Genomic DNA, 14,222 nt, shown 5'->3' on the forward strand with positions numbered 1-14,222 from the left:
ATAAACTATGGAACAGACTACATGAGGAAAGCAGATGAATGTTACAGAATATATCCTCTTGGGTTTTGGAAAATTCGGTCAATGGCAAAATATCCTATTTTTTGTTTTCCTATTGATCTATATTACAGCCATGATTGGGAATGTACTCATTGTAATTTTAGTGGTAGTTGATCAGCATCTACATACACCCATGTATTTCTTCCTTGGAAACTTATCGTGCCTAGAGACTTGCTATATATCAAATGTCATGCCCAAAATGATGGTGGGCTTGTTGACTGAGGAAAATGTGATTTCATTCAGTGGCTGTTTTGTGCAGTTCTTTTTCTTTGGTTACCTAATAGCAACAGAATGCTATCTTCTCTCAGTAATGTCATATGATAGATATTTAGCAATATGCAAACCACTGCATTACACAACAACTATGAATGCACAAATGTGCATCCAACTAGCAGTTTTTTCGTGGATAAATGGACTTATAGCTGCTTTAATACTTTTGAGTTTTATGCTAGAGTTAACATACTGTGGCCCCAATGAAATTGATCATTATTTCTGTGATACTATCCCACTTATAAAACTTTCCTGTAGTGACACCAACCTAGTGGAAGTTATGAGTTTTGTCCTGGCATTCATATTTACCCTGCCGCCTTTTCTCCTCACCTTGACATCCTACATAGCCATCATAACTACCATCTTGAAAATTCCTTCTACAACTGGGAGGAAAAAAGCATTTTCCACTTGCTCTTCTCATCTTATTGTAGTTTCTACCTTCTACGGAGCCATCATGATAGTGTATATGTTACCGAAGAGAGAAGCACTCCGTGATCTGAACAAAGCTTTCTCTCTCTTGTATACAGCCCTACCCCCTGTCGCAAATCCTCTTATATATAGCTTGAGAAATAAGGAGGTAAAGCATGCCATAGGGAAATTATTTGGAAAGTATTGCATTCCTCCAAGAAGCTGGAGAGAATTGTTACAATGATTAAGAAAAAGCAGTTGTGAAGCAACTTCATAATCAGAATTTCAGGTGTGTTTTCCTTGAACTGTTTTACCTCTTTTAGCCCCCATCCTGAAGAAAACGCCAAAATAGTGTGCAAGTTGACCTAGTTCTCTTCGTAATATTGTAATGAAATATTACAGTAAATTGTCTCTAAAGTGTGTTTTTGTTCATACTGCTTTACCATGCATACTTAGTATTCTGCTTAATAAAAATAATGTAATCCTACTTTGTCATTCCTTTGAATTCTTCCTTTCTCCACATTAACAGCAACAGCTGGAGCTGCAATCCACTTTCATCCTCCTTGCCCTGCTTATGTGTGCCTGTGAGTTTCATAGAATCAGAATTCTGGAGTTGGAAGGCACTAGCTAGTCCTCTCCCACCAATGCATGAATCACAGTTAAAGAGTCCTGGAAAGGTGGCCATCCAAAATCTTTTTGGAAACTTCCAATGAAGGAGAGTTTCTATAAACATTTTCCTACCTTCTCTGCTAGGAAGGGGTGATACTTTTCTTTTCTTTTGTTCTGTTCTTCATATCCTTCATATTATTAATTTGATCATTATTAAAGGTAAAGGTACCCCTGCCCGTAGGGGCCAGTCGTGTCAGACTCTAGGGTTGTACGCCCATCTCACTTAAGAGGCCAGGGGCCAGCGCTGTCCAGAGACACATCCGGGTCACGTGGCCAGTGTGACGAAGCTGCTCTGGTGAGCCAGCACCAGCGCAGCACACGGAAACGCCGTTTACCTTCCTGCTATAAAGCGGTACCTATTTATCTACTTGCACTTAAGGGTGCTTTCGAGCTGCTAGGTGGGCAGGAGCTGGGACTGAAGGATGGGAGCTCACCCCGCCGCGGGGATTCGAACCGACGACCATGCGATCGGCAAGCCCTAGGCACTGAGGTTTTACCCACAGCGCCACCCGCTGTGATCATTATTATTACACACTTATACACAATTATGTGTGTAATTCCATTCCAAGCCCAATCTACACAGCGTGGTTTCGCCTGGCAGTGTCAGCCCCAATGAAGCACAAAATGAGGTGAGTTCCATCAATGGCTTGCTTCCACAGCTGTCCACAGGACAGATTCCCCAATAAGGTAAAAAGGTAAAGGACCCCTGGACAGTTAAGTCCAGTCAAAGGCGACCATGGGGTTGTGGTGCTCATCTCACTTTCAGGCCAAGGGAGCCAGTGTTTGTCCACAGACAGCTTTCCGAGTCATGTTGCCAGCCTGACTAAACCACTTCTGGTGCAACAGAACTCCATGACAGAAAGCAGAGTGCATGGAAATGCCATTTACCTTCCTGCCACAGCGGTGTCTATTTATCTACTTGAACTGGCATGCTTTTGAACTGCTAGGTAGGCAGGAGCTGGGACAGAGCAACAAAAGCTCATCCTGTTGTGCGGATTCGAACCGCGACCTTCTTATCGGCAATCCCAAGAGGCTCAGTGGTTCAGACCACAGCACCACCCATAGGCAGGGCTGGATTTAGCTGAAGAGAGGCCCTAGGCTATTCCACTTGTGAGCAGGGCCTTTTCACTGGTGGTGCCCATTGTATGCCTCGCTATTCCCAGACCTGCTCTCTTTTGGCCTGTATTTCGGAGCTTTATAATTTAGGAAGACTTTGGAAGCACTGGATGACAAATCTTATCAGTTGCTGACGTATGAGTGGATTTTATTTGCTGCTATTCTGGGCTCCTGGTGACCCAGGATTTACACCAGTGTAATAGAGTTGGCCAGGACAGCAGAATGGATGCAATTTATGAGCTTTCTCCATCATCTGCACAGCAGGTGGTGTTCATTCAACAGTGCAAAGGCTAAGCTGAACCATTCCCTGCTGGTTTCCTGCTTTCAGCAATAGGGGTCGCTGTTTGGTAGTACAGTGGAACATCGGGTTAAGAATTTAATTCATTCTGGAGGTCCATTCTTAACCTGAATCTGTTCTTAACCTGAGGTACCACTTTAGCTAATGGGGGCTCCCGCTGCCGCCACGCCACCGCCGCCCAATTTCTGTTCTCATCCTTAAGCAAAGTTCTTAACCTGAGGTACTATTTCTGGGTTAGCAGAGTCTGTAACCTGAAGCATCTGTAACCCAAAGTGTCTGTAACCTGAGGTACCACTGTACCCAATTGGTTAGCTGTCAGATTCTAGAGCTCCCTATAGGTGACTCTTAGGTAATTCACAAAATACAGAGTCCATTCATGAAACACAGTGTTCATTCATAAAGCAGTAACATAAATCTCCATTGCTACATATTGGGTGTATATTTCAGCTACTGAAGTACAGGTTTATGGCCATGCTGTAGTGTTGTGCTTATGCAAATGTGAATAAAAGGTGGCTGGGCTCATTGTCTCAGGGTTTGGGGTGGGGAGAGAGGTGACAAAACTGATTTCCAATAAGTGCCCCCCCATTTCTTAACAAGTCCTTGAGTCTGTACTCTGAATAGTGACACCAGGGACCTAGAAGGTGCAGGGCTTGTCAGTCCAACCCCTGCACAGTCTCATCGGGGCTTACCTTAAGGCAATTGAAGCAATTTGGCCAAATTGGGCCCCGCGTGCCGCTCTTAAGGGCCCCCACACACACATACCAGGGCCATCTAGATGGATTTTCTTTGTATCTATATGTTTTTTGCAAACTTTGGCTGTGACCTGGGGCCCTACAAAAAAAAAAAAAATCAAGTTGTGCCCTACTGCTTCAAATTGGGCCTCACTGGCTAGCCCCGAGTGTCACAGTTTCTGGGCCTGAGTTGCCCTGCCTTTGCATGACATCTTGGGTTTACAATTTGGGGAGAGGGGAGACTGTGGGGAGTGGGCAGGCTGGCAAGGCCCCCTAGATTTAGAGGCCCAAGTTGCCCTGCCCTCATATGAAGTCTTGGGTTTGCAATTTTGGATGAGGAGATTGCCTGCTTGGGAATTCGCAGGCTGGTGAGGCCCCCTAGATTTTGAGGCCCTAGGCTTCAGCCTACTTAGCCTATACATAAATCCAGCACTGCCCGAGAGAGAATCCTAGCAGATTGTGGGATCCTAAAGCTTGACCCTAAATATATATCAGAGCCTAGGTAGTGGACCAATGGAATTTGGAGTATGGAGCTAGATCTAGAGAAGGGCTCAAGCAGGTTGACAGAAAAGTGTTCTGCTCCTGTGGTGTCAGATGCCTCTAGCTAGGCACCTCTGATAGTAAAGTCACAGCTTACAGCCCCTCAGTTAGTGAAGCCCCTGCCAGCATGTTGGAGAGCTGAATAGGAGTGATATGAGAGCCGGTGGTTGTATAGCGGTTAGAGTAGCAGAGCTGGACCTGGGAGACTGGGTTTCAAATAATATGTCATATACTGAGTCAGACCTGTCTCTACCTCTGTCACTCTGGACATGGAGACATCAGAAATGGAACGCCTGTTTGCTTCTTTATTCCTGTGACCCAAGCTGTTTGCCATTTTAAGAGGTGTTTTCCTGTCCCACTTTTCAAGAGGAAGAAGAAGGGCCGCACAATTTATTAAATAGATTATTTCATTCTTCTTATTTAAAATATTTATTTATTTATTTAATATTATACCATGGACTCACAGAAAAATATGAAAAATGTAAGTAAATACAAGAAAACATAAAATCCTTTAAAAATAGAACATAAAGGTAAGGCTGACTGAGACATTAAACAAAGAGATTAAACAATTTTGAGTGATTTTCAATAAAAAAATTTATCATTGACCAATTTCTTTTGAGGGGATGATTGAAAACACTTTGAGACATTTATTTCAAGGTTGTTCTTTTTTAATAGTCACTAACAAATGAAGAAAACAACAGCCCTAGTAATGCCATGATAACTTCAAATTGAGAATGAAACAACATTTAAGGATGTGTGTTATAATAAAATATGCATTTAAATGTGTTTTTAATTGTCATTTATATTTTTATGCCAATTTTTCTTCTTCAGGGAAACAAAAACAACCCTAAAACTGTAATGCACTGGAAACAGACAAATCAACACATCCAAACCAGCAACTGAACTTTATATCACCCACCAAAAGAGATGCTAGAGAAAATCACATTTGTTGCTTCTTCACATTAATTCACTTCAAGAGAATTGCTTTGCACGACACAAGTTTATCAATTTTATTTCTCAGGGCATCTTTGACCTCCTTATTTCTCAGACTGTATATGAATGGGTTGGCAAGAGGTGGCAAAACTGTGTACAAGAGAGAGGAAAGTTTTTGCATCTCTTTGTTGACTTCACCCTTTGGTAACATGTACACAATCATTAGCGAACTATAAAAAATTGAAACTACAATCAAGTGAGAGGAACAGGTGGAAAAGGCCTTTTGTCTCCCAGTGGTGGAGGGTATTCTTAAGATGGCGGCAATAATATATGAATAGGATGTTATAGTTAGAACAAAAGGAGGAAATGTGAATATGACAGCTACTATGAAACCTATATTTTCCACAAGGCTGGTGTCACTGCAAGAAAGTTTAAGAAGAGGGAAGTAGTCACAAAAGTAATGATCTATTTCCCTGGAGCCTGAAAATGATAATTGTAGCAGCAGAATGAGTAATATAGAACACCCTATAAAGCCATTGAGCCAAGATGCAGCGACTAAATTGATACAAGTATTGGTTTTCATAGTTGTTGCATAATGCAATGGTTTACAGATTGCTAGATACCTGTCATAAGACATCACACAGAGTAAACAGCATTCTGTAGCTTCCAAAGAACCAAAGATATACCACTGTGTGAAGCAGCCGTTGAAGGAAATTGTTCTGTCTCTAGTCAGGAGAGATGAAAGCATTCTTGGAAATATATTGGAGCTGTAGCAAGCCTCCATGAAGGAAAGATTCCCAAGAAATAAGTACATGGGAGTATGTAGATGGTGATCAATGACAACAAGGACAACAATCAAAGTATTCCCAGTTGTGGTCACCATGTAAACGACTAGAAATGTCAGGAAAAGAAGTGTCTGCACTTCATAGAATTCCCCAAATCCGAGGAGGATAAATTCTGTAATTGTTGTCTGGTTTCTCAACATTGAGCAGAATGAAATCCTGTTGAAAAGAGAAATCGATAAGTATCTATACAGAGACAGGGAGGTAATTTATATTCTGCTTCATGTTTCACCAGAAATCTCCAAGTGGTTTACAAATCTCAACAGAAATGAATCAATTTTAGAAATAAAATAGCAAATGCACATGGAAAATCAAAGTCTACTTCTCACTTTAAAGGACAAAAATTATATTTCTAAATGTAAGTAAAACAAAGTATCTTTTGCAAAGAATCAAAAGCTGATAGCTCAGTTGGTTAGAGTGTGGTGCTGACAAGGCCAAGGTTTCAGGTTTGATCCCCATATGGGAGAGCTGCATATTCCTGCATGGCAGGAGGTTGGATTAATTGAGCCTCAGGGTCCTTTCCAACTCTACAGTTCTATGATTCTATGATATTAAGACACATTAAAATGAGACATAATCTCAGTACTGGATAAAACATTGATAAATATTGCAAGAAGAACACCTTACATTATGCAATCATCAAAGTCATTCACTTCCACATTCAAGCTGCACTGAACTAGATATCTTCAATAGGCAGATAGCTAATAGTAAGAATCAATTATTGCCCTTATTCTGTAATTTTTATATGCCTGTTGTCTTTGTCCATGGAGTTTTATTGGCAGGGATGCTGGAGTGGCTTGCTAGTTCCTGCTCCAGGTAGATCACACTTGGTCAAAACTCTCCACTATGACCTCTCCGTCTTGCGTGGCCCTGCCCCTTTGCCACAACAAGGCAGTGATCCATGAAGGAGAGTCCCACGGACTGCAAGAATATCAAACCTATCCATTCTGAAGGAAATCAGCCCTGAGTGCTCACTGGAAGGACAGATCCTGAAGCTGAGGCTCCAATACTTTGGCCACCTCATGAGAAGAGAAAACTCCCTGGAAAAGACTCTGATGTTGGGAAAGATGGAGAGCACAAGGAGAAGGGGACGACAGAGGACGAGATGGTTGGACAGTGTTCTCGAAGCTACGAACATGAGTTTGACCAAGCTGCGGGAGGCAGTGGAAGACAGGAGTGCCTGGCGTGCTCTGGTCCATGGGGTCACGAAGAATCGGACACGACTAAACAACAACATTGAGTAATTTGAATCAAATTTTGCATAAATGAATCCAGACCTGATCTGGATCCAGATCATTATTGTAAAGAAGTCTGGGATAGATCAGTGGGTAGAGCTTAAGACCCCTAATCTCACAGTCGTGGGTTTGAGCCCCACATTGGGCAAAATATTACTGCCTTGTATATGACTGTCCTATAACATACATTCTTTGGGAAATTGCACACAAGCACACAAAGAAACATATTTTAACTTTAACATCCTATTCATAGGAATAGAAACATATTAAAAGATGATATTAAGCAATATGAACTTAAAAAAAAAACAGCCACAATGAAAGTAAGACATGGGACGTAAGTTAAAGATCTAGCTGAGAAGAAAGTAATTTGCCAAGCATTGAAAAGATCACAAAGATGTAACAGGAGCACAGTATTTAAAAGCCCCCACTCCCTCTTCATTTACCCATCTTTCTTCATTTTTTTCTCATCAACTGCTGTCATTCTCTGGTTGCTATTCGGGGCTGAGATATTTCATGAAGCAAAAAGAACTGATGGTAGATCACGCATTTCCTAGATCTTTTCCTTCACTTTGCCTTATTCATTGTTAATGTATCTCTCAATACTGTGACATGAATGTCATACCAGTAATGCATACCCCTTATCAGAACAACAAAATCAGATCTATTTTAAAATCATAAACTGTTTGCCAATAAAACTATTGTCCTATAAATAATTTTAGGCTGAAAGTGAAAATGTGAGTTTTCCAGTTTGTGGCTTGTAATGGAAGGTGCATAGCAGTGACTGCTCAAGCCTTATTACAAAAATAATCTTTTGCAAACACAAGCTACTGTACACAGAGAATGTATGGAGAATGAGACGAGTTCTGTACAGCAATTAAATGTCACAACACTGTGAATCTCCCTGAGCTCAAAGAGCATATGACATTGATCTGGTCCTTTGAGAGTCCTGGCCAGTTCCCATACCTTGGCATCCCAGCGCATCCTTTGATATATCAACCTTCTTTATTGCTTTATTTCTGGAACTAACAGCACAATTCTCTGTGTGTGACAAATAATAAAAATAAAATAAGCTCTGTGGGTTTCAGTAGGATGTACTCTCAGGGACTGAGATGGTCTTAACCCATTGGGAATAGAAACACTGCACATTATGATCATTTGTTGCAATTTTGCAGGAGGAAATACTTCATGAATGCAGTTTTGACATTAGTTTTGGGCACATCAGTTGCTGCTTTCGCCATCAAACTATGCACCACTCTGTGAGGTCTTGTCTGCAAAAAATATTATGAAGTAGGATAAAGTGTCCACATATCAAAATAATATATATACCTGTTAAAGAGAGTAAATATTCAAGTGGTATTTTTACTATTATTTTATATTAAAATCCAGATTAGAATGATATTCTCTGTGCCCCTCAATTATGCAGTGAATTTAAGGCTTGATGCTAAATGGTATAAAAGTATATTAGGAGAGGAAATACTCCCATGTTGTCAAACTTTCTGTAGTTATAAGAGGCAGCCTAGATTTCTTCCCATTCCATAAAATAGAAATTACCAACTTCTGCCATCCCCCCCAACTTCCACAATTTATTGATTGCAACTTCAAATGCATACAAACATACAAAACTTTAGCGATTATGTTTAGTTTTAGAATTTAGAATTTAGCCATTCTGCCTCTCCAATGGGTTTCTAATTTATCCCCTTGTAAGGTCTTTATTTATTGTTTTTTATAAGAAATATGGATAGCTTGAAAATGTTATTCATAGGGGCTGTTAAATAAATCCCAAGGGTTATAATTGTATGTGCAACTGTTCTTCTTGTGCAAGAAACGTTGGATGGTGCTGCAGAACCTTTCCTGCTTCTCCTTCCTCCCAGCAGCTCCCTGTAGACACTCAAAATCTGCTGAAAATCTGAAGAACATATTTTGGTAGTATGAAGGGTGGGGAGAGGTAGGAGAACTCCAGGTGCATGAGTAGAGCTCCATTCATATACCTCAATATATTTAAGACTTACCGGTATATATGTCCACCAAACCCCAGTTGTTTTGTTATGCCATTTTTTATATTTTCTTTGACAGATTTATGCACATCAGTTCTGAAATGAACATATACCCAGAAACATTTCTATATAAGCAAATTTATTTGGGCGCCTTTATTTGGTAAAGGAGCAAAGCTGTGGAGAAGAGGAGACTTTCAATATGTGACTCTCTCCAGTCTTTGATAAGATAAATTGAAAGTAAAAAAATTGTGGTCTTCCAACTGCTGTTGGACTGCAACTCCCATCAGCCCCAGAAAACATGGCCAATAACAGATATTGTATACACAATATGGTCAGCATGGGGGTTTGGTATAACACAAAATGGACGTCATAAGTGGAGCAGATGCCTTCAGGTGGATAAAACAAAACAAAAATAAAACAATACACAATACACAACTAACAAAAACCAGCATCCAAGGTATTATGTGTCTGGGTCAGAGGGAAAAGATGTGGGGAGGTTTAAGGAGTCTCTAATTCTATGACTGCTTTTGAATTATGGTGCTGGAGGAGACTCTTGAGAGTCCCGTGGACTGCAAGAAGATCAAACCTATTTATTCTGCAGAAAATCAGCCCTGAGTGCTCACTGGAAAGACAGATCCAGAAGCTGAGGCTCCAGGACTTTGGCCACTTCATGAAAAGAGAAGACTCCCTGGAAAAGACCCTGATGCTGGGAAAGATTGAGGGCACAAGGAGAAGGGGACAACAGAGGACAAGATGGTTGGACAGTGTTCTCGAAGCTACTAACATGAGTTTGACCAAACTATGGGAGGCAGTAGAAGACAGGAGTGCCTGGCATGCTCTGGTCCATGGGGTCATGAAGAGTTGGACAACACTAAATGACTAAACAACAACAACAATTCTAAGACCTTGGTGGGCAGAGGTATGCATCGGGGGATAGGAAAAATCATCAGAGGAGAGAGGGAGGTTGATACTTAATGTTGGTCACTGGTGCTGAGCCCCCACCCCATAGAGACTTAAGTAGCTCTCATCTTGTAGTGCTGTTAATGTTTTCTCTGGGAGGTTGTGGATTTTCCTTCACTGGAGATTTTTTAGCATATGTTGGATGGCCATCTGTCATGGATGCTTTAGTTGAGATTTCTGTATTGCAGGGGGTAGGACTACATACCCCTCAGGGTCCCTTCCAACCCTATGATTCTGTGATTCTATGACAGGCACAACCTCTAGTGCAGTATTGAGGGATGATGTCAGCAGTCAAACACCAGAAGGTATGATGCAATAGTTATGGTGCCTGATCTAACATGTTGATTACCTTGTCCTCTGATTTGTAAAATTAAATTTCATTTTTTTAAAAAAAAATTTGCCAATAGAAAACTCCTACCTGGGTTCAGACAATAACTGGAATTATGTTACAAATGAAACCCCATAAGTGATGAAAAACAGGCACTGTGATTAGTTCCCCACCATTATTTACTGGATCAGCTCCCCACACCCATACATAAACATTCTTACAAATTGTCATTCAATGCAATTTATTACATAGATTATTTCATTCTTCTTATTAAGTTTTTTTTTAAATTCTATACCATGGACTCACTGAAAAGATGTATGTAAATAGAGGAAAACATAAAATACTTTAAAAATAGAACATAAAGGTAAGGCTGACTGGGACATTAAACAAAGAAATTAAACAATTTTGAGTGATTTTCAATAAAAAATTATCATTGACCAATTTCTTTGGAGGGGATGATCAAAAACACTTTGAAACATTTATTTCAGGGTTGTTGTTTTTTTAAAATAGTTACTAACAAATTCAGATTAGTACAGGCCGATAATGCCATGACAACTTCAAATTGAGAACGAAACACCATTTAAGGATGTGTGTTATAATAAAATATGCATTTAAATGTGTTTTTAATTGTCATCTATATTTTTTATGCCAATTTCTTTTTCTTCAGGGAAAACAACAACCCTAAAACAGTCATGCACTGCAAATAGACAGATCAACACATCCAATTCAGTGACTGACCTTTATATCACCCACCAAAAGAGATGCTAGAGAAAATCACATTGTTGCTTCTTCTTCACATTAATTCACTTCATGAGAATTGCTTTGCATGACACAAGTTTACCAATTTTTTTTCTCAGGGCATTTTTGACCTCTTTATTTCTCAGACTGTATATGAATGGGTTGGCAAGAGGCGGCAAAACTGTGTACAAGAGAGAGGAAAATTTTTCCATGCCTCTGTTGACTTCACCCTTTGGTAACATGTACACAATCATTAGCGAACTATAAAAAATTGAAACTACAATCAAGTGAGAGGAACAGGTGGAAAAGGCCTTTTGTCTCCCAGTGGCGGAGGGTATTCTTAAGATGGCAGCAATAATATATGAATAGGATGTTAAAGTTAGAACAAAAGGAGGAACTGTGAATATGGCAGCCACAGCGAAACCCATATTTTCCACCAAGTTGGTGTTGCTGTAAGAGAGTTTAAGAAGAGGGAAGTAGTCACAAAAGTAATGATCCATTTCCCTGGGGCCAGTAAATGATAACTGTAGCACCAGAATGAATAATATAGAAAACCCAATAAAGCCACTGAGCCAAGATGCAGCGGCTAAATTGATACAAGTATTGGTTTTCATAGTTGTTGCATAATGCAATGGTTTACAGATTGCTAGATACCTGTCATAAGACATCGCACAGAGTAAACAGCATTCTACAGCTTCCAAAGAACCAAAGAGATACCACTGTGTGAAGCAGCCGTTGAAGGAAATTGTTCTGTCTCTAGTCAGGAGAGATGAAAGCATTCTTGGAAATATATCGGAGCTGTAGCAAGCCTCCAAGAAGGAAAGATTCCCAAGAAAGAAGTACATGGGAGTACGTAGATGGTGATCAGTGACAACAAGGACAACAATCAAAGTATTCCCAGTTATGGTCACCATGTAAATGATGAGAAAAGTCAGAAAAAGAAGTGTCTGCAATTCATAGAATTCCCCAAATCCGAGGAGAATAAATTCTGTAATTGTCTGGTTTCTCAACATTGAGCAGAATGAAATCCTGTTTAAAAGAGAAATGGATAAGTATCTATACAGAGACAGGGAGGTAATTTATATTCTGCTTCATGTTTCACCAGAAATCTCCAAGTGGTTTACAAATCTCAACAGAAATGAATCAATTTTGGAAATAAAATAGCAAATGCGCATGGAAAATCAAAGTCTACTTATCATTTTAAAGCACAAAAATTATATTTCTAAAATGTAAGTAAAACATATAATAATTGGGGGGGGGACGACAAATCCTTTGCAAAGAATCAAAAGTGGATAGCTCAGTTGGTTAGAGTGTGGTGCTGATATGGCCAAGGTTTCAGGGAGAGCTGCATATTCCTGCATTGCAGGAGGTTGGACTAACTGATCCTCAAGGTCTTTTCCTACTCTACAATTTATTCATTTTTTATTATTATTCCATGGTTGTGATCAGAGATTACAAATAGACCTCCTATATTCACAGACCTCAACAGGAGTTTTTTTTTTGTGTGTGTGTTTTTGCAAAAAAAAAAAAACCTTTTGCAGAAATGTTTTTTATGATTGTTGCTGCGACAGAGTGACATAGCTACAGCTCAGGAAGATTATTTTGTGGGGCATGTTTATTTCATAGGCTAGTCCATTATTTCTATTCATTGCTCTGAAGGAACTTATAGGAACTTGGCTGTCTTATGACATAAGTTGCCTGGGCAACTCAGAAGAAGTAAAAAATACTTCAGAATTTTATGGACAAAGACACACAAAGATTTCAGTGAACGCAAAGTTCTCTGCTAGGCACTGAACATATTACTACTATGGTGCCAGGTGAGCCTCTCTAGAAAGACTGTTCCAAAGCTGATAGATCACCCTTGAAAAGGTCCCACTCTCTGATGGCTACTCACCTCTCTTTAATTTATGTTCTCACAATGGTTTCATTCTGTTGCTGTTTTTTCCATGCTAATATACACTGTCATGACAAACAACCAGTTCCCAGATCCTTCTCTTCATCTCATCATACTCAATGCTAGTGTACATCTCAGTTCTATGGCATGAATGCTATGCCAATAATACAAAGTGGGGATATGTGTACTCTAGGATGTTGGTTTTATTAAGAGAAATACAGAAGTGACGGCTCAATCATCAGGGACATAATATACTGCAAAAACAAGCAATGCGGCAATGTATTGGCTAGGGAGTGAGGGAATTCAGTGCAGCAAATTAAAGGACAGAACACTGTGTACCCCTCTGAGCCCCAAAAGCATATGACAACCCTCTGGTCCTTTTGAGAGTCTGTACCTATCTTTTTACACTGCAACTTCAGGGAATCAGTTGGTCAACTTGATTAGATTTTCACCTTTATCGCTGGGAGTGCATGCCTACCTTGAAAAATAACTTCTTTGGAGTTCAACACTTTTAGGGAGCAGGTAAAAGGTAAAGAGACCCCTGACCATTAGGTCCAGTTGTGACCGACTCTGGGGTTGCAGCACTCATCTCGCTTTATTGGCCGAGGGAGCTGGCGTACGGCTTCCGGGTCATGTGGCCAGCATGACTAAGCCGCTTCTGGTGAACCAGAGCAGCGCACGAAAACGCCGTTTACCTTCCCGCCAGAGCGGTACCTATTGATCTACTTACACTTTGACGTGCTTTCGAACTGCTAGGTTGGCAGGAGCGGGGACCAAGCAACGGGAGCTCACCCCGTTGTGAGGATTCGAACCGCCAACCTTCTGATCGGCAAGTCCTAGGCTCTGTGGTTTAACCCACAGCGTCACCCGCGTCCCTTAGGGAGCAGGTAGGAATTCCTTATCCTTGACTTGGCATCCCATTTGGGAGTTATTGTGCATTTTTGTAATCTGCTATGGGATATGCCTTCCATCTGTAAATTGGGAGGAGGGATCCTGCATAAATTCAGTCTTAATAGTACTTCTAGACATATTAGAAGCAGCTTTCTCCATCATAATAAGCACTGCTCCAGGAGGTCTTGTCCCTAACAATACTATAAAGTAGCTTTGAAGGATAGGATACCAAAAGTAGATTTACGCACATATATGTAGGAATATCAGTTTATTTCCATATGATTGCCCCGTGTTTCACCACCAAAACAAAATCTAATG

General features: G+C 40.4%; 3 protein-coding genes across 3 annotated transcripts in view; 1 reads left to right on the top strand and 2 right to left on the bottom strand.

Moving 5' to 3' along the window:
* The window catches only part of LOC310748627 (vomeronasal type-2 receptor 26-like), a gene marked incomplete at both ends in the record, with an annotated part of 390,828 nt that overhangs the window by 193,274 nt on the left and 183,332 nt on the right, over window positions 1-14,222 (bottom strand). The window lies entirely within an intron of this gene.
* On the top strand, window positions 47-979 carry LOC310748637 (olfactory receptor 6Z7-like; the record flags this gene model as incomplete). The annotated part of the gene is made up of 1 exon (XM_083584487.1): window positions 47-979. Exon 1 carries the CDS (start codon window positions 131-133, stop codon window positions 977-979), a length of 849 nt encoding a protein of 282 aa, XP_083440613.1. The 5' UTR covers window positions 47-130.
* Window positions 5,057-5,905, bottom strand: LOC310748638 (olfactory receptor 2AP1-like; the record flags this gene model as incomplete). The annotated part of the gene is made up of 1 exon (XM_083584488.1): window positions 5,057-5,905. One exon carries the CDS (start codon window positions 5,903-5,905, stop codon window positions 5,057-5,059), a length of 849 nt encoding a protein of 282 aa, XP_083440614.1.

Source organism: Podarcis filfolensis (assembly GCF_964270895.1).
Source record: "Podarcis filfolensis genome assembly, chromosome: 13".
NCBI classification, from domain to species: domain Eukaryota; kingdom Metazoa; phylum Chordata; class Lepidosauria; order Squamata; family Lacertidae; genus Podarcis; species Podarcis filfolensis.